The sequence below is a fragment of the Pteropus vampyrus genome, unplaced genomic scaffold (assembly GCF_000151845.1).
Source record: "Pteropus vampyrus isolate Shadow unplaced genomic scaffold, Pvam_2.0 Scaffold80, whole genome shotgun sequence".
NCBI classification, from domain to species: domain Eukaryota; kingdom Metazoa; phylum Chordata; class Mammalia; order Chiroptera; family Pteropodidae; genus Pteropus; species Pteropus vampyrus.
Window position 1 is genome coordinate 6,245,162 of NW_011888861.1, and position 26,172 is coordinate 6,271,333.

A 26,172-nucleotide genomic window follows, 5' to 3' on the forward strand; every position below is an offset into this window, starting at 1 on the left:
TGAGTTCTTATTGTAAATTATCCCACATACTTTGAGGTGAAGCAGCCAAACAAGGTAAATACTGAAAGGTTCCCAACAAAGATTCTCTTGGGGTCACATCTTTCTAGAACAAATCACCTACTATAGAGAGTGATTTTATTTTCCACCAAAACTTGTGCAGAAATCAGAAATATCAAAGTTTTGCCTGTCTACTTCTATTTTTGCCCAAATAGCAAAAGTACAATTGCTATAATTACATTTTTAAGAAAATCTAATTACAATTTTTCCCTTCTAATAACAAACCAAACACATCAGAGGTATCTTATGTTTTAAGTTCAAAACAAATAACGTGCATTAACTTTAGTTCTCTGACTTCTTATAAATATGTTTGCTATCGTTACCTCCAAGGCCCTATCACTTATCAAAGAATCAGAGGATGTTTTTAGATTTTCCAGTGTTCAGTTCACCAACCGCAACGCTGTGTCTCCTGTCTGTAGCCTGGTACTATAATTCCTTCCCCAGGACAATTAAGAAACTGTTTCAGTTTCATGAGGAGCAAGGGCTTCAGGAAGAGTGGTACCACAGGGCCCATGGAAATGAAACCTGAAATAGAAGGACAAGTACCGCAGAGTTAAGAGCAAAATCAACAAGTCACAGATTTCTTAATTACACCCAGAGTAAAACCCAAATTCTCACAAATATATTATGAATTTTTGTGCCTACTCCTTTCATCCTTTTTTTGACAAATCAAGATACAGACATTTCACTTGTGACCAAAAGAATTTAGGAAAGCAACTATCTAGAATTTAGGTGCTATAAATAATAATTTTATTTTAAAGGGCAGAGGGAGACATGATTGTAAAGTGTATTTTGTGACTGTCCTGCCAAACTCACAATTGCAATTGTGAAGTTTTACAATATCTATAGTACATTAAACCAGCATTTACATGTACTAAGGACAAGAGAAAAACAACCTGATGCACCAAGCAGACCATAAGGATTTTAACTGAGTCAATGGGCCTCTCAAACCATTCACTGGACTTTACAACTAGTTCTGACTTGTAGTCAGAAAATATAGAGGAAGAGAAGGGAGAGGGAGAGGGGGAAAGGGAAGGAGAAGGGAGAGGGAAAAGGAGAGGAGGAGGGGAAAGGAGAAGAGGAGGGGAAAGGGGAAGAGAAAGAGAAAGAGGAGGAGAGAGGAAAAGAAGCAGCAACAGCAGCAAAGAGGATGAAGAAAAAGAAGAAATATCGATGATTTCTGCTTCCTTCAAGAGAAAACACTTAGGACAGGAAAAAAACAACTGTGAATAAGAAATAAAGGTTTTCTATTAATAATACAGCACAACTGAAAATGATAAAAGCATTTGCTCAATGTAATTCATCATTGATATTATTTATTCTTGATATAACACAAATCATGAATGCCTCAGTCCTTAAATACTCTGTTCTCTCCACTAATGAACATCCCTGACCAAATGGCATTTCCACTCCTTCTGCCACCTGCAGCATGTTGAACACTGGCCACTAGAAAGCTCCTCGCCAGCACAGCAGTTACAGTCTGTTGAGGACTTTCCAAGAATTACAGCTAGGCAGGGAAAGCTTTTAGGGAATTCCCATATTCTCATCCCACATGGTCTCTTTCCTAAGAAAGTGACTTTTGAGTGCCCCTTTCCACATTCACCTTTTCCCCCACTTCACAAAGGCAAGCTGTATCCCTCACCCACTCCAGAATGTGAAAACTTATGGGGTGCCAAATAAGGGGAGGTCTGAAATATCTGTGTAGTTCAAAGAAAACAAATAGTATCTAAACACTGGGTAACACATCCTTACGAGGTAGGGCCATTTCATTCTTGCTTTCATTAAAATTGAAAGAGGGTCTGATAGGTTTGTCAGTTAACAGATAACTAAATGAAATAGAAAATCACTATGGACATTTTAGCATATAACTTGGAAGGAGGTCCAAAATCCGAGTGGCAGTGACATAACAAAATTCCTCTCATACCAGGGGTTATGTGGCCCAGGTTTCTCAATACATCCATCTATAAAAAGCAATAACAAAAACTATAATTGATATTGAAAGGGGGAAAAGGACCTTAGCCACTAAAAATCTGCCCTGCCATCCCTCAGGCTTGTGGTATAAGAGACACAGATAAAGCCAGCTGCAAAGTTAATAGGAAACAATATTTTTTTCCCAGGACAATCTGCAAAATATTGTTAACTCCCTTCTTTGAGGAATTACAAAGTATTACAAAAGGAATTACAAAATATTGTTAACTCCCTTCTTTGAGGAATTATTTTCCTGAGGAATTTTGCCCTCTAATGTCATCATAAATTCTGAGAAACATTACTGTTTGAAATTAAAACAGTAAAGAATGAAATATCCCCGTGTACCTGTAGGATCTAAGTCATTTTAACACTGAGATGCGGCCTTGATTTCTAATCCAGATAAGGGGTGTCTGGACACAATCATCCTCATATACCTTTACTCTGTCATTTCCAAGCACACAGGACCCTGAGTCCACTTTGCCAGCCAGACCTGATTGGACCCTTTTCCAAGAAGCCCTGCCAGTTGCTGAGTCCATCAAAAACTGCTTCATTTAAATTTCACCTAAACTCCACCCTCCCTCCAAATCCTGTAACTCCATCTTTTCTTTTGTTTGTAGTGGAGTCTCCCTCATTACATTGAGTCTGTAAACCTGTCTTCTTAGACTACAGGTTCCTTTTGGTGACCGCAGGCTATACAAAACATTAACTCTGTCTCCTTCAACCATGGATACACGAACAGTTCAAAAATTCATGTCCCATGCATCTTTTAAGAGACACAATTCTAATAAAATTTTACTTTTATGGAAGTATTAATCAAAATTTACCATTTATTTATTGTTTTCAACAACTATGTACTAAAAGTACTATAGTGATCATTCAATCTGGAAGAATTTTTTAATAGAACTTTTTTAAGTTTTAAGTAAATTGAAATAAATAATTCATGTGATATTTTGTTGCAGGAGTATAATAGGGTAGTCAACAAAAGATATTCAAGCATAAAAATATATTACACTAGTACAAATGTCTGTGGTGGAAGTAGAATGAAAATACAAGTTCAAAGACAAAAAGAAAAACTGAAGGCCTCAACTGTTAAAAAGGGCTTGTATATTTATTTTGTAAGTGGATGATGGTAGTATCAAGTAGGTGTGGCATTCAGATTTGCCTGGATACATTTAAAACCACGATAATGGCAGTTCTATTTTAAAATGTCAGTAATTTATTTCTAATACTCTTGGAATAGCATCTTGTTTCACAATTTTAATAAAAAAATTTCAGAAGTCGTTTAAAAATGTGACAGGTACATGAACAAAAATGTTTGAATACCCCTGTCCTAGCGCCCCATGCACTTTCCCTCACCCCGCCAGCTATAAAATAACCAAAACTACTGTGTTCCAGTATCTGTTTGTGCCACTTTTTTTGGCTAATGGTGACCAAAAGAATTTAGGAAAGCAACTATCTAGAATTTAGGTGCTATAAATAATAATTTTATTTTAAAGGGCAGAGGGAGACATGATTGTAAAGTGTATTTTGTGACTGTACTGCCAAACTCATAATTGCAATTGTGAAGTTTTACAATATCTATAGTACATTAAACCAGCATTTACATGTACTAAGGACAAGAGAAAAACAACCTGATGCACCAAGCAGACCATAAGGATTTTAACTGAGTCAATGGGCCTCTCAAACCATTCACTGGACTTTACAACTAGTTCTGACTTGTAGTCAGAAAATATAGAGGAAGAGAAGGGAGAGGGAGAGGGGGAAAGGGAAGGAGAAGGGAGAGGGAAAAGGAGAGGAGGAGGGGAAAGGAGAAGAGGAGGGGAAAGGGGAAGAGAAAGAGAAAGAGGAGGAGAGAGGAAAAGAAGCAGCAACAGCAGCAAAGAGGATGAAGAAAAAGAAGAAATATCGATGATTTCTGCTTCCTTCAAGAGAAAACACTTAGGACAGGAAAAAAACAACTGTGAATAAGAAATAAAGGTTTTCTATTAATAATACAGCACAACTGAAAATGATAAAAGCATTTGCTCAATGTAATTCATCATTGATATTATTTATTCTTGATATAACACAAATCATGAATGCCTCAGTCCTTAAATACTCTGTTCTCTCCACTAATGAACATCCCTGACCAAATGGCATTTCCACTCCTTCTGCCACCTGCAGCATGTTGAACACTGGCCACTAGAAAGCTCCTCGCCAGCACAGCAGTTAGTCTGTTGAGGACTTTCCAAGAATTACAGCTAGGCAGGGAAAGCTTTTAGGGAATTCCCATATTCTCATCCCACATGGTCTCTTTCCTAAGAAAGTGACTTTTGAGTGCCGCTTTCCACATTCACCTTTTCCCCCACTTCACAAAGGCAAGCTGTATCCCTCACCCACTCCAGAATGTGAAAACTTATGGGGTGCCAAATAAGGGGAGGTCTGAAATATCTGTGTAGTTCAAAGAAAACAAATAGTATCTAAACACTGGGTAACACATCCTTACGAGGTAGGGCCATTTCATTCTTGCTTTCATTAAAATTGAAAGAGGGTCTGATAGGTTTGTCAGTTAACAGATAACTAAATGAAATAGAAAATCACTATGGACATTTTAGCATATAACTTGGAAGGAGGTCCAAAATCCGAGTGGCAGTGACATAACAAAATTCCTCTCATACCAGGGGTTATGTGGCCCAGGTTTCTCAATACATCCATCTATAAAAAGCAATAACAAAAACTATAATTGATATTGAAAGGGGGAAAAGGACCTTAGCCACTAAAAATCTGCCCTGCCATCCCTCAGGCTTGTGGTATAAGAGACACAGATAAAGCCAGCTGCAAAGTTAATAGGAAACAATATTTTTTTCCCAGGACAATCTGCAAAATATTGTTAACTCCCTTCTTTGAGGAATTACAAAGTATTACAAAAGGAATTACAAAATATTGTTAACTCCCTTCTTTGAGGAATTATTTTCCTGAGGAATTTTGCCCTCTAATGTCATCATAAATTCTGAGAAACATTACTGTTTGAAATTAAAACAGTAAAGAATGAAATATCCCCGTGTACCTGTAGGATCTAAGTCATTTTAACACTGAGATGCGGCCTTGATTTCTAATCCAGATAAGGGGTGTCTGGACACAATCATCCTCATATACCTTTACTCTGTCATTTCCAAGCACACAGGACCCTGAGTCCACTTTGCCAGCCAGACCTGATTGGACCCTTTTCCAAGAAGCCCTGCCAGTTGCTGAGTCCATCAAAAACTGCTTCATTTAAATTTCACCTAAACTCCACCCTCCCTCCAAATCCTGTAACTCCATCTTTTCTTTTGTTTGTAGTGGAGTCTCCCTCATTACATTGAGTCTGTAAACCTGTCTTCTTAGACTACAGGTTCCTTTTGGTGACCGCAGGCTATACAAAACATTAACTCTGTCTCCTTCAACCATGGATACACAAACAGTTCAAAAATTCATGTCCCATGCATCTTTTAAGAGACACAATTCTAATAAAATTTTACTTTTATGGAAGTATTAATCAAAATTTACCATTTATTTATTGTTTTCAACAACTATGTACTAAAAGTACTATAGTGATCATTCAATCTGGAAGAATTTTTTAATAGAACTTTTTTAAGTTTTAAGTAAATTGAAATAAATAATTCATGTGATATTTTGTTGCAGGAGTATAATAGGGTAGTCAACAAAAGATATTCAAGCATAAAAATATATTACACTAGTACAAATGTCTGTGGTGGAAGTAGAATGATAATACAAGTTCAAAGACAAAAAGAAAAACTGAAGGCCTCAACTGTTAAAAAGGGCTTGTATATTTATTTTGTAAGTGGATGATGGTAGTATCAAGTAGGTCTGGCATTCAGATTTGCCTGGATACATTTAAAACCACGATAATGGCAGTTCTATTTTAAAATGTCAGTAATTTATTTCTAATACTCTTGGAATAGCATCTTGTTTCACAATTTTAATAAAAAAATTTCAGAAGTCGTTTAAAAATGTGACAGGTACATGAATAAAAATGTTTGAATACCCCTGTCCTAGCGCCCCATGCACTTTCCCTCACCCCGCCAGCTATAAAATAACCAAAACTACTGTGTTCCAGTATCTGTTTGTGCCACTTTTTTTGGCTAATGTAATCATCCAATTTAATTTAAAATTATGCCATAAACTATAAAAAGATAGCTGTTAAAAGAGGGTTATTTCTAGGAAAATTAATTGAATGCTTTGGAAAGACAGTGAGTTACAAAAAATAATTCTGTTAAATTAGCTGTAGGTGGAAAAGACTAGAAGGAAGATTTATCATAAGTTTCTTTTTGTACATTCTTCCTCCATGTAAAAAAAAAAAAGAAAAATCAAAACCAGAAGTCATAATCTAAGTGTTTTCCAAGATTTCTTGATGATAAGAATCACCTATGTCACTTGTTAAATACACAAATAAACAGTCATCTTGTCCTGAAAATTCTCATAAAGAAAATGTAGACTGGGGCCTTGGAATCTGATTTTCTTGGTTGTCTGTTTTGTTTTATTAAATAAGGGCTGGGGTGATTTTTATCTCCAGGGAAATTTCAGGAACACCAGGAGGATTATGAGTATGATTTATGTAAGAAAGCTGAGCTCCAATCAGCAGATTCCTACTCAAAGAAAAGGCTCTTAGCTCTATACCCAAAAAAAAAAAAAAAAAAAAGTGAATGAATGCATATCTATGCTTTAAAAGAAAATAAAACATTTCAGGTACATATGTGTTCTTTCTTTTATTATTCTTGCCTTAAATGACATTTTAATTTTTTTTTTTAATCAATAGACCACTAGGGGCCTGATTGCATGGACTAAAAGGGCCCCCCCCTACTACCTACCCTTGGTAATCCAGCCAGGTAGGGCATTGGAATTCCCTGTCAATGTGGTCAACTGTAAGTTAAATGTAACTTCTTCATACTCTCGATGAGTAAATACATAATTAAAGCAATCTATAAAAACATTTTTTTTTTTTAGCTAAGAATGCCTTTAGTGTTCTAAACCCACCCATCAGTTAGCTTTCTTTGGGGTACTTCTTCCCCCACGCAAACAGGTTACTTCCTTACCTTACTGACGCCTCTTCTGCGACTCCCTCCTTCCCCTACAGCCACACTGACCTCCTTGCTATCCCTCAAACCTCCCAGGCATGCTTCCCTCTTAGGGCCTTTGCTCTAGGTAGTCCTAGTATCTGAAAAGCTCTTAGCCCAGACAATCTTTTGCTAACTCCTTCACCTCCTTCAAATCTGCTCCAATCTCTTCTTAATGAGGCTAGCCGTAACTACCCAGTTGAATCCTGTAACCCCACCCCAAAACTCCATCTTTGCTTCTTCCAACAGCTTTATCACCTACTTTCTCACATGCTATAGAATTTGCACATTATGCTTATTGTTTATTGTTTGCCTTCACTACTAGAATGTATCTTCGTATGGTAGATGTTTTGTTATATTTACTGATACATCCTATCCTAGGAACCTAGAACAGCAGTCTAGAACATAGTAGGTACTTAATAAATATCTGGATGTCAACTAAATTCCAAAGTTTAAAGAAAAGATAAACAACATGGTTACAGGTTGAGGAGGAAACAGGGGGCTTGGAAGGCTCTGCACATTAGCATGGGGGTAACACAAATCCCATTTCAGTCTCAGAAAATGTACTGACCTTTAGATGCCATGGACCCCTGGGGTTGAATAATAGTCAAAACCTTGAAACCTAAAACCAAAAATGTCTAGTGTCTACTCTAACAGTAGTAGTTTCTCAGAAATCATTCAAGACAACCACTGGGGATGGGGGAAATGACAAAAACAAAACCAGAACTAACTAACACCTTGAAAATATTAACATTTTCAGCAGAGGCAAATTCTACAACTGTCATTAAATTAGAATTGGGGCAAAAAATCGAAAGAACTTGTGTAAGGTCTAAGCAGTCTTGTGAGATTCAAGTTTAAAATGTAGGCAGAATTCTGGCTACCTACTTAGGTAATAAAGAAAATAAGGTAAAAAAATATTATTCTAATTTTCATTTTTCTCATTAACCTAGAGCAGGGGTTGGCAATTTCTTTTTTCTGTAAAGGCTCAGAGAGTAAATATTTTAGGCTTTGAATGCCAGTCTCTGTTGTAACCACTCAATTCTGTTGTCATACAAAAGTAATGTAGATAATATATAAACTCATGGTCTTGGTCGAGTTCCAATAAAACTTTATTTATAAATACAGATGGTGAGTGACTTTGGCCTATAGGCAGCAGTTCGCTGGCCTCTGACCTAGAATAAATTTCAACCGAAATCTGTTACACATGAGATGGAAGAGAAAATTCTGCCATTGTTAAGTCATGGGTTTAAACAAGCCACTCAATGGATCTAGGCTTGGTTCGGCATTTGAAAAACTGAGTAGGATGAAATGACCACCCAAATCTCTTCTAAATGTCAGCTTTGATGACTTCCAGATAAAAGCACTGCTGGCTTCACTGGTCAGGTGTATTTACCTGGGAAAATTCCCACTTAGTGGTACAGACAGCCTCAGCTCCCCAAAGAAGCCAACAGATGGTTGTTCTTGTGGTTGGTGCTGGCAGATGGGTAACTTGTTATGTTTGATCAAAGTTTCTAACTAGCAAGTAGCTTGTTTGAACAGAGACAATGCAGGTTTTCAGGACATGAAGCTAGAGAATTTTGGGTGAAGAACAGTAGCAGCTGAAGCAGGTCTGAGGTTTTAGGAGGCCCAACTTATGAACTGATATCATTATAGACTAAGAATCTTTTCTTAACTTGCAGAGAAAACTACCAAGTTCAATTTCCTTTCATATGAAGACATACACAATGGATACCCAGAACCTGCTAGTTGGTCCAGGGCATGAGAGGTAGAGGCTAATTCTTATCTTAGGTTGTGGAAACACTTAAGTTTTATTTTCTTCTTTTCCCCTATCTGCATTTTCTTAACTTTCTATAATGATGACTTTTAAAAATTCTTTATACTTATCAGAGAAAAACTGGAGAGCAAATGACTGAAAATAAACCACATGAGAATAACGGAATTGGGTTGCAGCTCATTTCCTCCCTCAGAAAGTTTATCCTGACTCACTCTTAAGAGTATTATGATATTCTTTCAAGCAGACAAGAGTCTTCAAGTACATGGCTCTCATATCACTTTGAATGATGCTAACTAGCTCAGGTGCTACACATTACGTGTCACAATGCATATTAGAGGCCTAATTATTTTTCTGTGGACAACTTAGAAGAAAATTTAATTTTTTAACAGAGCTCTGTTGACATATGATTCACATACAAACCATTCATTTAAAAAATATAATTAAAAGGGTTTTTTAAGTATATTCACAGTTGTACAACCGTCATCATAATCAACTTTAGAACATTTTTATCACCAAAAATGAAACCTATACCCATTAGCAGTCACTCTCCATTCCTCCCTACCCCAACCCTAGACAACCAGTAATCTATCTATGGTCTCTATTGATTTACTGATTCCAGATATTTCGTATAAATGGAATCATACAATATGTGGTCTTGTGTGTCTGGTTTCTTTCATTCGATACATTGTTTTCGAGGCTCATCCATGTTATAGCATGTATCAGCACTTCATTCTTTTTATGGCTTAATAATATTCCTTTGTACATATACCACATTTTATTTATCCATTCACTAGCTGAAGGACATTTGGATTGTTTCTGCCTTTTGATTATTATGAGCAATCACATACACATTTTTTGTGCAGACACGTTTTCATTTCTCTTGGCTATATACCTAGGAGTGGAATTGCTGGGTTATATGTTGACTCTACATATAACCTTTTGAGGAACTGCCAGACTGTTGCCCAAAGCAGCTGCACCATTGTACCTTCCCATCTGCAATATATGAGGGGTCCAATTTCTTTATCAACACTTATTTTCCATTTAAAAAATTATAGTAGTCCTCCCCTTGTTCATGGTTTCGCTTTCCACAGTTTCACTTTCTACTATTTCAGTTACCCGCAGTCAACCACAGTCCAAAAATATTAAATGGAAAATTACAGAAATAAACAATTTTTAAGTTTTAAACTGCATGCCATTCTGAATACCTCACTTCGTTTCCTCACATAGGCATTGTACCATCTCACATCATCACAAGAACGAGTACAATACAATAAGACATTTTGAGAGAGACCACATTCACATCACTTTCATTATGGCATATTGTTACAATTGTTCTACTTTATTAGTTATTGTTGTTAATCTCTTACTATGCCTAACTTATAAATTACACTTTACCATAGGTATGTATGTATAGGAAAGAAACATAGTATACATAGGGTTCAATACTATCTGTGGTTTCAGGCATCCGCTGGGGATCCTGGAACATATGCCCCGCAGATGAGGGGGACTGCTATATGGCCATGCCAGTGGATGTTAAGTAGCATCTCGTTGTGGTTTTAATTAATTTCCCTAATGATTAATGATATTCAGGATCTCTTCAGTGTGCTTATTGACCATGTGTATATATTTGGAGAACTGTCTATTTAAATCTTTGGCCCATTTTTAATTGGATTATTTGGCTTTTTATCATTGGGTTGTGAGAGTTCTTTATAGAGTCTGGATACCAAGTCCCTTATCAAATATTAGACATGCAAATATTTCTTCTCCTTCTGTGAGTTGTCTTTTTCACTTTATTGATGGTATCTATTGAAGTAAATAAGTTTTTAATTCTGATGAAGTCTAATTTATCCATTTTTCTTATGTTACCTGTGCTTTTGATGCCACATGAAGGAGGCATTGACTAACTCAAGGTCACAAAGATTTACTCCTATATTTTCTTCTAAAAATTTTATATTCTTAGCCCTTATATTTAGGTTTGTGATCTATTTGAGTTATTTTTTGTATATGGTGTGATAGAGTCCAATTTTATTCTTTTGCATGTGGCTATCCAGCTGTTCCACCACCATCTGTTAAAAACACTATTCTTTCCTTCACTGATTTGTCTTTATACCTTTTCAAAAATCAGTTTACCACAAATGTGAGGGTTTATTGCTCGACTCTCAGTTCTGTTCCACTGATGTATATGTCTATCCTTATGCCAGTACCACTCTGTAACTTTATAGTATATTTTGAAACTGGGACGTCTGAGTTCTCTAACTTCATTCTTCTTTTCACTTGGCTATTCTGGATCCCTTGTTTTTCATATGAATTTTAGGATCACCTTGTCAATTTCAGCAAAGAAGCCAGCTACAATTTTGATAGAGATGGCGTGACTCTGCAAATTAATTTGTGGAGTAGTGCCATCTTAATAATATTAAGTTGTCCAATCCATGAACATGGATGTCCCTCCGCTTGTTTAGGTATTCTTTTTTTTTTTTTCAGAAACATTCTGTAGTTTTCAGAGTATAAGTTTTACAGAGAGGACAATTTTTTAAAAAGGATGTTTTCCTAGTCCCCACCACTTGCACACAAATGAAGAACTATGGACTGGAGAAGGTTAGGACAATAGCCAGCTAATCACTGGAAGAGGATCATAATGAAGCGTGTTTCTGCACAGTCTATGGCACATTTTTTTAGCCCAGTGAAGACTTAAAACAGAAGTTCTCATCCTGGCTGCACATTAAGATCACTTAGGAAGCTCATAAAAGTCATGATGCTCAGGCTACACCTCATGGATGGTACCCAGTCATTCGTATTTTATGAATATGCAGCTGATGTTAAAAACCACTGATTAAAGTTAATAACAAGAGTTTCAGTGAAGTTTTTTATATTTTATTTACATACATAAAATATATTTGTTAATTATTTATATTCTACCTTAGTCTAGAAAGGAATTAAAAGACTGACAATAATATAAACTAAATCAAAAGACAAAAAAGCAGAGGTGAAAAAAGAAAGCAAAACAAAGGTAAAGACATAAAATGAAACCTAAAATGAGACTACAATGCATACTACGATGATCTACTCTTTCCATACAAACATGAATCAGGATCAGTATCATAATATAGTCACAAATACAAATATTCTTGGAAAGTAGACCAAAGAGGAATTTGCCCAGTCTTGCAATGACAGCAGCAGAAGATGAAGCTCTTCCGGATTTACTTGCTGAGCATTCTGCTTACCCACATCTAAATGCCATTACTAAATCTAGCTTAAAAATGAAAGTAAAGTCTAGGGGATCAAAGAACAGCTTTCAAAATGTGAAAAAATAAAAGTCCTATGGCAAACCACTGTAAAAAGACAAAGCCACTTTAATCTACAGTTAACGATATTTGTTCTTTCTTAAAAGAAACTACAGACCAAATAAAACACAAACTGTGTGTCTCTTTTAAAAATTAGAACAGTAGGTAAAATCTCTTCAGATGACCATGTTCAAATCTGCTCAATAACCACCATCTCCCACCTCGGTAATCCCTGTACCTGAATATGCTGGTGGCTGGGGTGGTTTCCATGTTAAATTCGGCCACTGGCACACCCTTGGCCGACACCTGGGGTGCAAACATGGCAGCAGGATAAACCACAGAGGAAGTTCCCACCTACAAAGCAAACAGATGGATATGGACACATGACCACGCTATGCCAAGAAGCAGCATTTTTTTCAGAAAACCTCACTTAAACTCAGGCAGGTTTGTGGTGGCAAGTGTGAGGAAAGCCAAACTGGATGGGATATGGAGAGTGTTTAAGGGACAAATGGGAAGTCGGGAGGCATCACTGGAATTCAAGGAGATGTGCTGTAAAAGGAGAGAGAGTAGCAAAGAAATGATTCAATCATCGCCTTTTGAGGGTTAGTTTTCTTTTTGTTTCTGCTCTTTACAGTGATGCAAATAATCCATGTCCTCTCTTTTTTTTAAAGTTAGATAATTCAAAGAAAAAACATGCACATCTTTCATGATCTTACTACCCCAAGATAACCACTGTTCACATTTTGATGTATACTCTTTCAGGTTTTCCCTATAAATATATGTTCTTCAGAAGAATGGGATGATCAGAATGTATCTTACAAGCCAGCTTTTCTCCCTTAGCCATCTGTCACGAACACTGACACTATACTCAACTTTGGGAAGCACAGTAAACACTGAATGAACAAATATACACACGAGAAAGGGCCTCTACTTTTAAAGACATGTTAAGGAAAATTTAAAATATGTCTACCCTTTGTCTATTTAATTCCACTAGGAAATTTGTCCTAAGGAAATAATTGGAAGAGTATTCTAAGAGTTATGGCTGAGGCTATTCACTGTAGCAATGTTTCAAATATCAAAATTTGAAACAGCTTAAATGCCCAACAATGGAAGATATGTTAAATACATCATTTTATATCCATACAGCAGAACACCACAGCAGCCAATTAAAAGATGATGTGCATTTAGATGTACTGACGTGGAATATATGAAGTGAACTGCTATGTGAACAATGTAGTTTCAAAACAGAACATATAATATAAACCCATTTTCTTATGTTTAATCAAGATGTGTACATCTGCATAAGAAAAGGTCTAGACCAGGGGTGGGCAAACTTTTTCTGTAAAAGGCCAGATAGTACTTTTTTCTTTAGCCTTTGCAGGCCATATGGTCTCTGTCACAAACATTCAGCTCTGCCATTACATTGTGAAAGCAGCCATGGTCTATACACAGAAGACACATGGCTATGTTCTAGTAAAACTTTATTTACAAAAACAGGTGGCAGGCCAGATTTGGTCCATAGGCCACAGTCTGCTCATCCCTAGTCTAGAAGAAAACATATCAAAACGCTAACACTGACTATTTCAGGATCGCAGAATTATGAGTGATTTGTAATTTTTTCTTTTTTTATTTTCTCAATTAAATTTAATAATGAGTATGTATTATTTTAAAAATCAGGACAATAACATGCCCTTTTAATGATGTGGGTGGGTTGGGGTGGGAGAAAAGGCTTTGAGAAGCCCAAAATGTGGTTTGGCATAGTTTCATATTTTTAAGATCAATTCTTACTTATTGCTTCTTGGGTTTTCTGTAGGACGCCACAAGATCCCTCAAAACATATCTTAAGAGAAGGAGTAAGGGAAAAGGAGAGAAGGAACAACAGCAAACTCCACCCCAGTCCTGGTGTTTCAGAAAGTCCCCAGGATTAGGGAAGGGTGTGACCTACCACTAGACATAAGTCACAGAGGGCCAGCTCTCTGTCAACCAACTCCAGAATGGTAGGATCCAGGTTTTCTCCGAACCACACCACGTGAGGTCGCAGGAGGCCTCCGCACCCTGCCTCTTCACACCTGTAAGAATATTATCCTTAACCCAAGCCCTGCCCTGCCTTGCCCTACCAAAAGATCTGCCCAGGGGATCAGAGGAAGCCCAGGGGCTGCCTCAAATCCAGTCTGTCCAGATAGGTCACCCCTGATCTTCCTTCTTATCCCCATCCCTGCCATCCCAGCCCATATGAGCTTGTCCTGAATATGAAGTACTGACTTTAAGTGCCTTATAAAGTTTTTATTTTGTCTGGATGCATAGTTGATTTGTGACGAATGTGTTTCAGCCAAACTTGACCTTCTCCTTCTAGTTTTCTTTCCTAGTTACTTCATCATACTCATGAGTGTGATTGTGCTCACAGTTACCCAGGTCTGGGAGGAACACTGGATTCACATTTGCCACCAACACCCCAATCATCCCCTAATTTCATCAATGACCCCCTTTCATTTTCTCTGAGATTCACTTCTTTCTCATCCTGTCTATAGTCAAGTTCTCCAGTGTCAATTACTAAAATTCTCTCATTGTTCACTCCTTACTATCCGTTAGTTTTCTCATATGTACCTCCTGCAATAACCTTCCCCAAACATCATTTTCATCATATGAATGTCCTACTCAGGACCCCCCAGGATTCCCAGTTCTTTCAGATTGAAACTTAAGCATTTAGTAATGAAAATTCTTACTAAGAAAAATAAAAAGTGTTCTGTGGTTAAATAAACCAGTGAAATATTAACATATTATAACCACTTTTAAGAGAGTAACAATGTGTTTTAGCATATGAAATGCTCTGAGAAAAGTAAACATACTTCAACTTTGTTGGGTCTAGTGTTATTTGAGCACCTTTTTTCAGGCAATGCCATGGATATAGTGCTCTATGAAACATTTTTGGAAGTACCGTTTTAATATCTAGTCTTGAAAATTTGATATAAAAATCTTTCTAGGGTTTCTTATTTTTTAATCTACAAAAATTATGTTTGGTCCTATAATTTCATCTTTGCAAGACCTTTTCCTGTTTCCATAACCCTGGATTAATAATACTGATGATGATGAGAAAGATGACGATGATAATAACTAATATTTATTACCCAGTTACTGGACTCTAGCCTCTATGCCTTACACTGGATAAGCATCTGTAGCATAACAGCTTCAGAAATTTTCCAGGCTTCAAATTGTCCTGCCGTAACACAAAGCAAAAAGTGTCAGTTCCCTTAACCCTGGTTTGGTTCATCCTTTGTCCTTTTGCCCTTGGCCATATAGGTCAGAGCTGTCTTTCACATTTACACATTTAAGAGGCATCTCACAAAATGAACTTAAATTCCGATTCCTAATTTTCTTTTTTTGTAATCTGGAAGACCAAATACAGATCAAAGTTTTTACCCACCGGGGAAGTTTCTCAACTGGGATTCTGGCATCTTGTGTTTCAGGTTCTGGAGCACTGATGTAAACAATATAAGAAAGAGAGAATGTCATTAGTAAAACTGAACAAAGAAATAAACCCCATGAGTTTGCATATTTGCCTGGCAGGATATGGTACAAAACTCCTAATTAATACATGCTAAAACCATGGGTAAAACCGAGGACCCTAAGAAGGGTCCTCGAAGGATAGACACTAAACAATTACCCATGGTTTTAGGTCAAGAGAGGGAATTTATATGTAGGGTAGGGGTGGAAAAGCTGGATGTGCTAAGGGGGAGTTTCATGATTTGCATTGTATATATTATAATTTGAATCTTCGGCAATGATATTACATTATTACTTGTATACTAATTTAAAATGGTCAAATAGAATTTTCTCAATATTCTGAGTCTGCTCTTTATTTCCTTCCCAAATTATAATAATAGTACACGTTTATCACAGAAATGTTGGAAAATTCAAAACGATATAAAGAAAAAATCAAAATTACCTATCCTCCCACCACTCCTGATAATCACTGATACACAGATACATCAACATGGGGACTGTGTGTGTGTGTGTGTGTGTGTGTGTGTGTGTGTGTGTGTATTTAAAAAGTTGGGATTATATTGTATAGAGTTAGATCCTGAGTTTTTCACTTAACATTGTAAATTGTGAGCAAAATATTTCTTTCATCATAGGGTATAATGTATCTAGTCTTATTTCTAACAAATATCCACAGGAATCTTAGATTAATGTTCCATTTCCTAGTATTTATGTTCAATTTAAAAGAAAAAGCAATATACACTTATTCTGTATTACAGCATAATTACCCTTTTCCTGATAAAGCTGGACAAATTGGACTCTTGTGATTCTCAGCCACAACTCCACAAGAGGTACATCGAGTTTTAAATATGCTACCTGAAAAAACACAAGTTAAGCAAGACCAGAAAGAGTATAATCAAGAGCAACTGTCTCCATGTTTCCACGTTCACTTTAGCAAATGGGCCTACCCTAGGTATCACAAGAAATGTAAAGGCAAGCAGTACTATTGAACAAGCCAAGAACATCTGTCCTCCTGGACTTTATAATCTGGAGAAAAGAGGGATAGATGAAATAACTTACTACATGGCTAAGGGGCTCTCAGATTGCCTTAGAATGATGTTCAGAAGGAACTGAACTGGCTGACAGGGTAGATGAAGCCAACTTAAACCTAAGGGCATGATTGATAAAAGTTCAGTAGCTTGGGATGTGTTTTACAAAATCTTAATTTCAAAATCTTGGGATGTGTTTTACAAAATCTTAATTTCAATTTAACTCTTTTATCCAAAACCAGCTCAATGATTAAATAATCAACTAATAAATGAAGAAAATAATTAATACTAGCAACAATTTATTGAGTTAAGCCAGTAACAATGACCACAACTCACTAAATATTCACATGTGTCCAGTGTTGTGCTGAGCATGTCACACACTGTAGTGGACACATATTGTTCCATTCTGTCCAGTGTAACTTCTTTGAGGAACCATCTCTCCTCTATCCCATGCTGAGCTGATGGAGCTGTCAATGACATCTCAAAATACAAGCTTGGGCACAATTTCTAGACTGATCCAATCATAATACCCTATTCCTCTAGCGGTAGTGTTTGGTCAAAGAGGAGGTATGTGACCCAAGCAAGGCCATCTAGAAGTTCATCTTCTGAGGAGATAGCTAAGCTAGAGTGAGCCTGGAGCCACCAGATGCTACCTTCGCTGGCACATGGAAGCAGATCAACTGCAGAGGGAGAAGTGAGGTTAACTCAAAGAGTAAACAAAGCTAGGGGAAGGAGAGGTAGAGAGGCAGGGAGAGAAAGAAAGGGATCAGGGCTCCTCAGTTTTGTGAGTCAAGATACCTATTTTGTCAGTTTCAGTATGGCCACTTTGTTCCATGTTAACATCTCTGAAATTGTGTCCTACAATTATTACTAGCCACATGATGGATGTGATGTGGTTGTCACAGCCAGCACTTGCACAGACTTGTTGAAGGATAACACCAATGACTGAAATGTTTGATGACTTGGTCGTTATTTTTTGGTGGCCTAACTGGGCAAAGGCAGTCCCTGTATATTTCAGCTGGCAAACCATTTAAGGGCCACTGGAGAAAGAAAACAAGTCCTGGTTATTACCTAGAACCTTTCTGCTGACACCTTTTAGTAAGACCAAGAAAGGCCCAATATCAAACTTGCAGAATGTGTGTCAGCAGCTTGGAAAAGAACCAAGAGCTTACAGAGCTCTTAGGAAGAGCTGCATCCCCAAACCCTTTGCTGGCACAGAACATGAAACTGCGGGGAGAATGCAGTTATCGATGCCTCAGAGTCATCCAGAAATGATTTAGAAATATCTTAACCACTTTATTTCACTCATGTCTTGTTTAGATAGTGAGAAATATCTTAACCACTTTATTTCACCCATATTTTGTTTTTATGTGTATGGGAGTGATATAATTTCTAAAAATCTGTATCCAAGTATGCTTTAACAAGCCCTTCCTATAAGTATAAAATAACAATTCTTAGGGACAATAAAATATCACGGTTTTAAGCAATTATTTTCTTTCTAAGTATCACATTAAAAACATGATGCATCTTAAAATTGATGACATCTTCACTGATGAAAGGAAGGGCATTCTTTTATTTTTATTTAAATTAGAAGAGAGTTCTCATCACTTGCAACCAAAAAAATCCCAACAAATATACCTATATAACCTATTTAATCCTTAAAAGAACTCTATAAGATAGGTGTTATCCCCATTTTATACATGGTGAGTGGCAGCCTACATTTTGACGCTGTAGAGAAATGAGATGCGCCATGAAGAGAGTCCCAGACCCAACAGAAGAAGGTGCCAAAAAGACACTTGGTGAGTGGGTGGCTGACCGCTGCTGGGACACAAAAGAGAGATGGGATCCAAGCAAACGGTGCTCAACTTTCATTATCAGGGTGACCGTAAGCCTAGGCAAAAATGGGCAACTTCACTGCAGATACACACAAGCAACATTCCCCACTGGGTCACTGTTTCTGGAAATTCCGTGCTTAGAAATGCATTCCTTGGGATCGAAGTTTTGTAGACTTTTAAGTGCACATGTTCTTGGGAAGAAATCCTTGCATGCCCATTTATACTCTTGTATGAATAAATGTATTAGATTTTGGTGAAAGCAAAGAGGGGAAATGATTAAGACGAAGGAAAAGGAGGGTGTCATCAGGGCAGAGAAGGAAAGCCAAAGGGACTCAAGACAAAACCCACGTCTGTCACAAACTTAGTGGCCTTGCTATAGTGAAGATCACTGAGCTGACAGCTCCCTAAAAGATCCAGGGTTTAGCAGAAGCACAAACCCTAGAGTGCTAACTGGGGGACAAAGGGAAAGTAAAAAGATGCCCCCAGGAATGCCAAGGTCCTCCGGTGCCAGATCCTGCTAAAGCCACAGCTGTTCAATGGCACGCACCTCCTGGTTCCCTTCAGCCCAATGGAGCAATTGTCTTGGAGCACAACCGCCCTCAACAGAACTCCCAAGGAGAGGAGTGCATGCAGCTGTGCAGACCAGCACTTCTCCAGTGTAATGTGCACACCAGATATCTGGGTGTCTTGTCAAAATGCAGATTCTGATTTAGCGGATCCAGGTGGGAAATGGCAAGATGCGTGTTTTCAAGTCTGGTTCCCCTCCCATGTAAGGCTGAGGGTCCTCACCATGAATTTCCAGAAGGTTCTTGGTGCCAGCCTTGCGGTGCAACTCATCGATGTTTTGGGTGATGACCGTGACCTTGCGGCCCTGCTCGTGCAACCGGGCCTCACACTCAGCGATGGCAAGATGCCCCGGGTTAGGCTCCGCACTGTGCATGAGTTCCCGCCGGTAGTGGTAGAACTCCCACACCCGGGATGGGTTTTGGGCAAAGGCTTCAGGAGTGGCCAGGTTCTAGGGGTGAGAGAGGAGGTAGGAGTCAGGGAGGGAAAGAAGCACTAATGCTCCAGAGCACAGGCAGCTGTCAGGCGTGGAACCTTGCAGCAACAGCCAACCCTGGAAAACACTGGAAGGCCCCTTTTAGTCTAAAACAGAGGCAAGTAGCCTTGGGAGGGTGCAAGTTGGAACACATTTCCTGTAGGTTCGTGCAGTGTGGCACACACAGGTCAGGGGCCTGGGCACCAGTCTCTGTTCCCATTCTGGGACTAATAGGGACCTTGGAGAAATCGGTTTTAATTTCCCCAATTATGAGGCAGGGAAAATGCGATCTGTCTCATTTACCACTCAAGTAAGTTATTATGAAAAGGAAGTAAAGCAATATGCAGGAAGGGAATTTAGATTGACTCTCCTTTTTCATGGAGCTCTAAAATATGTGAAGCCAGTATCATTTGTCCAGGAAAAAGAAGTGAAATGCAAAACGCCTAACTGAAGTATAATGGCCACAGTTAAAAAATAAGTTTTTAAAACTGTCATTATAGTTACACACACACCACTACATGTATGAAAGTGTATGTATTATATTAACAAAATATATGAAAATAGATTTTTTAAAGTATGATTCTTCTTCTAGGAGAGATAAATCTCATCTGTTGTGAACAAAAAGCAGAGCAGTAGTCATCTGAGGCTGTAAGCTGATGGGGAAACGGTACAAGAAAATCTTTGGCAATGACCAATATATTCCATATCTTGATTGTGGCAATGGTGGTATTATGCATTTTGTTTTACTGTAAAGGTCTCCTTCTACCTGGTAGTAATGTCAGCCTTCATTTGGAGAGTGGATCATCTATGCTGTGGATTATCCACAGCGACCCTATAGTTCCTTCCTTTTTGCCCTGCACTTAGAATACAAGTGGGCTGAAGCAGTTCACAGGTAGCACATCAACCTGGATATATGTCTTGGAACACTGCTGGAGTCACACATATTGACTTCTTTGCTTCTCCACAAACTCTGAGCTGCTATGAAATGACTGCCCATCCCTCTCGAAGCTTCTCCTGACACCTGTTAAGGCCCTCACTCCCTGCTTCTTTAATTCAGGGATTGCTCTCTGTGGCTCCTTTCTTTTGGGATCCCAATGGTCCTCTGTTCTTTCCTGTCCCTTCCTTCACCTTTTTAAAATTTTTTTTACTATTATTTTCAAATATGCAGTACACTGTTTAGACATTTATATAGTTTATGAAATGATCCATGTTTATGAAATGATCCACCTGATTGCTCTTTCTCTCCTCTGGCTCTCCACCTAGCCATTACATTAATGCTAACTGCATTCCCTATGCCGTGCTTCCCATCCCTGTGACCATCTACCAACTAATTTGCACTTCTTTAACCCTTCACCCCATTCTCCCAGCCCCCCAAACCTTCCTCCCCTCTGGCCCTCACCATATTGTCCTCTGTATTTGTGAGTTTGTTTCTGATTAGTTTGTGCTTTTTGTTCCTGAGGTTCTGCATATAAGTGAAATCGTATGGCATTTATCTTTCTCTATCTGATTTATTTCACTCAGCATAATAACCTCTAGGTCGATCCATGGTGTTGCGAACGGTAGGATTTTATTTTTTTATGGCTGAGTAATATTCCATTGTATATATGAACCATAACTTCTTTATCCAATCGTCTGTTGATGGGTAAAAACTGAGTTTAAAAAAAAAATCATGTCCCCGTAGAACTTATATTTTAATGGCCTTCATATAAAGTTTTGAACATTAAGTCCTAAGCCTTCAATAATTCAACTTTGGTTTTGATATGAAAAGTTCAAAAAAACTATAAAAATGTGTAATGCTTAATTTTACTATCTATAGTAAAGTAATGAATTATTCTAACCAAGGTTTTCTGATTCCCCTTTATTTACTAGAAGAAATCTAATTGTTATCTGAATAAATGCAATCTATACATACCTAGAAAGTAAGGCAAGTTGGCTGCTATGTTTAAATCACAGATCTTAATCATAAAGACATTACGCTGATGCCAAAATGAACAGGACAAATGAGTCATAGTTAATTTCAAAACTTTGTTCTCTGGGTTCCAGGCACGAGTATAGGTTCTGAGTCAAACTCTGTTATGGCTTAATTCAGAAGAGTCTCTTAATGCTCTGGAAACACTACCGACCTGAGATTGCCACTTTCTCCAATAACCTCCAGCTCCTCTGAAGGTCGGAAGCCCACTTTCAGCACTAATGCCAGCCCCTGAAATGACGACTATGTTCTTGGCTTTTGCAAAACACTTCCGAAAATCGGCCATATCTAAAGAGAAAATAAAATATCAATCCAGTGCACCATTTGGATATTTGTATCTCACATTAATTGTCTATACAGGTCTCCCCTGTTACCTGAAAGCAGAGCATTCCTATGAAACCTTGCATAAAATGAAGGAGCAACTACCTTAGGATGCATCTTGCTAATGGATACACAAAATAAATGGACATAAAGTACCAATGCTTATAGACACGGTTCAAAGCTATGTGCTAGAAGCTGAGGTACTGAGTATAAAGTCCATGTGAGTGTGTATGGACTGATCTCAGGTCCCCTGGACCCCAAAGGCTTCCTTTCCTCCCCAAGTTCACTTCCCTTTGGGGATCTTGCTAATTTCAGCTTCTCTCAGCATCATTATCAAAGGTGAGGACAAGGGCCCCTCAACTGTGAAAAAGTGCTCTGCTCCAAACCTGGACACTTGACTTTCTCCTTTACAGCTCAAATAAGAGTTAGAGTTTTCAGCAAGACAACACAAGACACCTGAGGTATCAGAAGGGAACTGAACACAGAGGATAACATGGCAGCAGATAATTGTGGCTACAGACCATGGCTTACTTTCCAGGTCGAAGGCTTTGTTCCGTACCTCCAGGCACCCTCCCCCGATCTCAGATCAACAGGGAGGGGCAGCAGCCATCATTTAGTGAGGGCTCACTGCACCCCAGGCTCTGTGCCAAGTACTTTATGTGGATCACTAGGTAGAGTGTGCCCCTTAAACAAATGTCTTCATCTCAGGAAAAGAATGAGGAGTCAGACGTAGAATTGCCACCATATCTCTTAGGTAGCAGAGAGTAGGTTAGAGCACAGCACATGGCTGAGCAACACTCTTCTCTACCAGGTACTGAGGCTCTGCAGGCCCGTATAGGTGGGGTAAGTAAATTATGTGGCCCCAGCTGGCCAAGCCTAAGCCATACAGAGCTGAGCATAAGCTGCAGGGAGAAGAGGGACTCCCATGCTGCCCTCCACCTGGAAGAACAAGTGCCAGACCAGCATTGCCTGTGGCTGGCCTGAGCCACTAAAGCAGACATCTTCCAAGAGTGGCCAACCTGTGCTAAACCACTGAAGATTTCAGCGAAAGTAGAAGTGAGTTCTTCAGCTGATGGAGTAGGCTTTCTGGTCTTCCCCCTTGGAGGTAGTGGTAACCATGGTGCCCCTGAGACTGAAAGTGTTTACTCTGAGATGGAACAGGTGACTGGCAGGATGGAGGAAAGGAAGAAAGATAGTGGGGTGGAGGCTCACTATAGACTAAAGGCCCAGATATGTTAATTTGTACGTTTTCCTCAGGTAAAGATATACATCATTTCTGTCCAGTAGCAAATTTAACCCCATATTACCCTGTAGGACAGTCTCCAGCTTTCTTCCCCTGCAGAGGTGAGGGGTTTAGAACACAAACTATGTGTGAAAGGCTTAAATGCAAATATTCTGGGAGAACAAAATGTCTTAAATGGACTTGCCTATTAAGAGATCATCTCTGACCTGTCCTGGAAGAAGGGCCTGCCTCAAGAGAAAAGGATTGAGTGGCTTTCTACAAAATCTTGCCCCACACCCACTTCAAATTCAATTCAAAGACATTTCCCTCTAAGTGTAGGAACTTTCAGGTACTTCAAATTCCACTGGAGATGAGGAGGTGGCAGGTTAACAAAGACCTACCTGAATTTGGACGAGCCATTGTTAGGCAAATCTTGGTTCCTGTGGCAGCTGGAGACTTTAATCCACAATATAGCTGGGAAATTAATCTCCTGGGGACAACCTGGAGAGGTCCCATCAGATTTTCTTTGTAGTATGAATTCTTGAGATGGACTTTAGAAAAATCACAGAAATAGAAACAATCAGAAAATACTTGTATTTCTACAAATGTATATATGTACACATATGTATATATGTATGTATGTGTATGTGTGTGTATGTAGATATATAGATATACCTCTAGGCTCTCTCATATATACATACATGAATGCCCTTAACAAAAATCTTTAGTAACAGGTCTTCATGGTACTCAGCCTCTAAACTAGCTATTTTCAATTTTTGCTCTCAAGCGCACCTAGGTGCCCTGGAACAGTGTTCTCTAAGTGTAGTCCCCAGATTAGCAGCAATGGCATCACCCGAGATCTTGTGAGAAATACAAAGTCATGGGCTCTACCTCAGGCTCACTGAATCAAAATCTCTGGGGGTTGGGGCTCAAACTGTCTTCTGGTGATTCTAATGACTGCTTAAGTTTCAGAACCACTGCCTTAGAGGTTTGGGAAGGGATGAGATGTGAGAATTCATTTGAAAAACAGGTTCTACTGCTTTTTAAAAGGTATGAAAACCACTGGCCTCTTTGGTTAAAACACAGTTTCTATGAGAATGTAAATTCTGAGAACTGAACTAGACAGGAAAGATATGTACTAATACAACAAATAGGATAAAGATGACATGTCAAAGAAACTTGTGTCTTAAAAAGCACATTTAGTAAAATTTTATCTATCCCTGAGGAATTTTATAAAACAGACAAAGACAATATTTGGATCAATGACATCAAAAGGGCAATTGGCAAAGCTGGTGTCTATCTAGTGGGTCAGATTGTTGGAAGAGCTCAGGATTAAAGTCTGCAGATATAAGAAAAATAGAAAAATAACACATTTCCCAAAAGTTTACGATCCCTTTGGAAGATAACCTATCAAAATTACAAATGCATTTTCTCTTTGGCCTAGCAATCCCAAGTCTGGAAATTTTTACAACAGTGAGTCCTGCACACATCCAAAATGACATATCTACAGGGTTGTTCCTTAGAGCACAGTCATTAATAGCAAGAGACTAGAAAAAACCCAAATGTCCATCTGCAGGGGACGGGTTCAATACAATGGCGCATTCACAAAAACATGGCTGCAGCAAAAAAACAATGTACATATGGTTCTACTTACATGACATTTGGGAATAAACAAAACTATGGGGACAGAAAATAATATATCAGTGTTAGCCCAAGCAGGAAGGAGTGAATACACAAAGGAGCATGATGGGATTTTGAGGGATGATGGAATTGTCCTACATATTGATTATGGTGATGGTTACATAATTATGTCAGTCAAAACCCATAGCACTCTACACTCAAAAAGGGTTAATTTTACTATATGTAAACTATAAAATAGTTTAAAAATAAAAACAATGGGTATAGAGTTTTAGTTCTTCAAGATAAAGCGTTCTGGAGGTTGGTTGCCCAACAATGTGAAATGTACTCTACTGAATTGTATCCTTAAAAATGGTAAGGATGTAAATTTTATGTGTATCTTACTACAACGAAAAAAAAATGAACCAAGTATAATTAAATGTGATTTGCCAGTGATTCAGCATTTATAAGCAGACAGCTCACTGGCTTCAGAAGTGAGTGTTGGCATCAGAAGGTCAGAGAATATTCAGTTTAAAAATAAATGTCTGGAAGATGATGCTCACAAACCTGTTAGTGCCAAATCAGATTACTGAATTCCATAAATTATCCCAATGTTCAGATTTCACATTAAAAAAATAAATGAAGACATTCTCTCTGATAGTAAAGATCTCCAGAATATAATGTCGAGGGGGAAGTCAGGTGCAAATAGTGTTGTGTCAGAGAAATAGAAGGGGATATGAGTATATACCATAGTACTTAATTGCACTTACTTTTTTAAAAATGGAAAGAGTTCTATGAAATTAGTAAAAAGAATTTGGGGTAGAGTGGGAAATAGGATATATGGAGACAAGTGGAAGCAAGAATTTTCAATATATATGTTTATATAGTTTGCATTGTCAATGCTCTGTAGCAAAATACCAGGCACACGTGTACCTCTAGTTGAGCAAATTGCAAGGAGAGAGAAGCAGACCATGAAGAACTGAAGGGTGTCTCAGTAAAAGTGTTAGAAAAGATTATAGGATTTGGGCTTGTGTTAGTTAAGGTTGGAGAGGGTTCAAGGAAGTGAGGCTTCACCTTACTCTGGGTTGGATGCTGTCAGGCAACAGGACACACTGACTGGACATTTTAGTGAATCTTATCTAAAAGGTGGAAGGAGTGAAGTGAAGCTCTATAGAGCTGTCATTACTCAATAAACAGCAGGCTCTGGTATAAGCCAGGATGTTTTGTCATTTTTGTGGTTTAGACATGTTCTTGTTATTGTCTGGGTTCACATCTATTACAGCATTGTCTTATTTTTGTCCCAACTGACCACGGTCACAGGTAGCCTTGTCTAATGTTGGTGTTCTGTGAAATTATATACATTCGACAGAACGTCAAGGCCTATCAGACAGTGCTAGGCCAAAAAGTTGAAGCAAATCAAATGTCCATCACCTTATAAACCGATAAATGAATTGTGGTCCATCCACACAA

General features: G+C 38.2%; 1 protein-coding gene across 6 annotated transcripts in view; it reads right to left on the bottom strand.

Moving 5' to 3' along the window:
- Positions 1–100: 100 nt before the first annotated feature.
- Positions 101–26,172, bottom strand: part of SIRT5 (sirtuin 5) — a 31,458-nt gene continuing 5,386 nt past the window's right edge. For 5 of the 6 annotated variants that reach the window (XM_011362881.2, XM_011362883.2, XM_011362882.2 and 2 more), the window contains 8 exons: positions 23,487–23,636; positions 21,697–21,830; positions 19,324–19,549; positions 16,439–16,526; positions 15,595–15,648; positions 14,119–14,242; positions 12,412–12,527; positions 322–582 (listed from right to left, as the gene is read on the bottom strand). In XM_011362881.2, coding sequence (XP_011361183.1) covers positions 507–582; positions 12,412–12,527; positions 14,119–14,242; positions 15,595–15,648; positions 16,439–16,526; positions 19,324–19,549; positions 21,697–21,830; positions 23,487–23,601 — 933 coding nt within the window. In that variant the 5' untranslated portion in view covers positions 23,602–23,636 and the 3' untranslated portion in view covers positions 322–506. Of the gene's footprint in view, positions 583–12,411; positions 12,528–14,118; positions 14,243–15,594; positions 15,649–16,438; positions 16,527–19,323; positions 19,550–21,696; positions 21,831–23,486; positions 23,637–26,172 lie in introns of all 6 variants that reach the window. The other variant, XM_011362884.2, reaches the window with a different exon arrangement.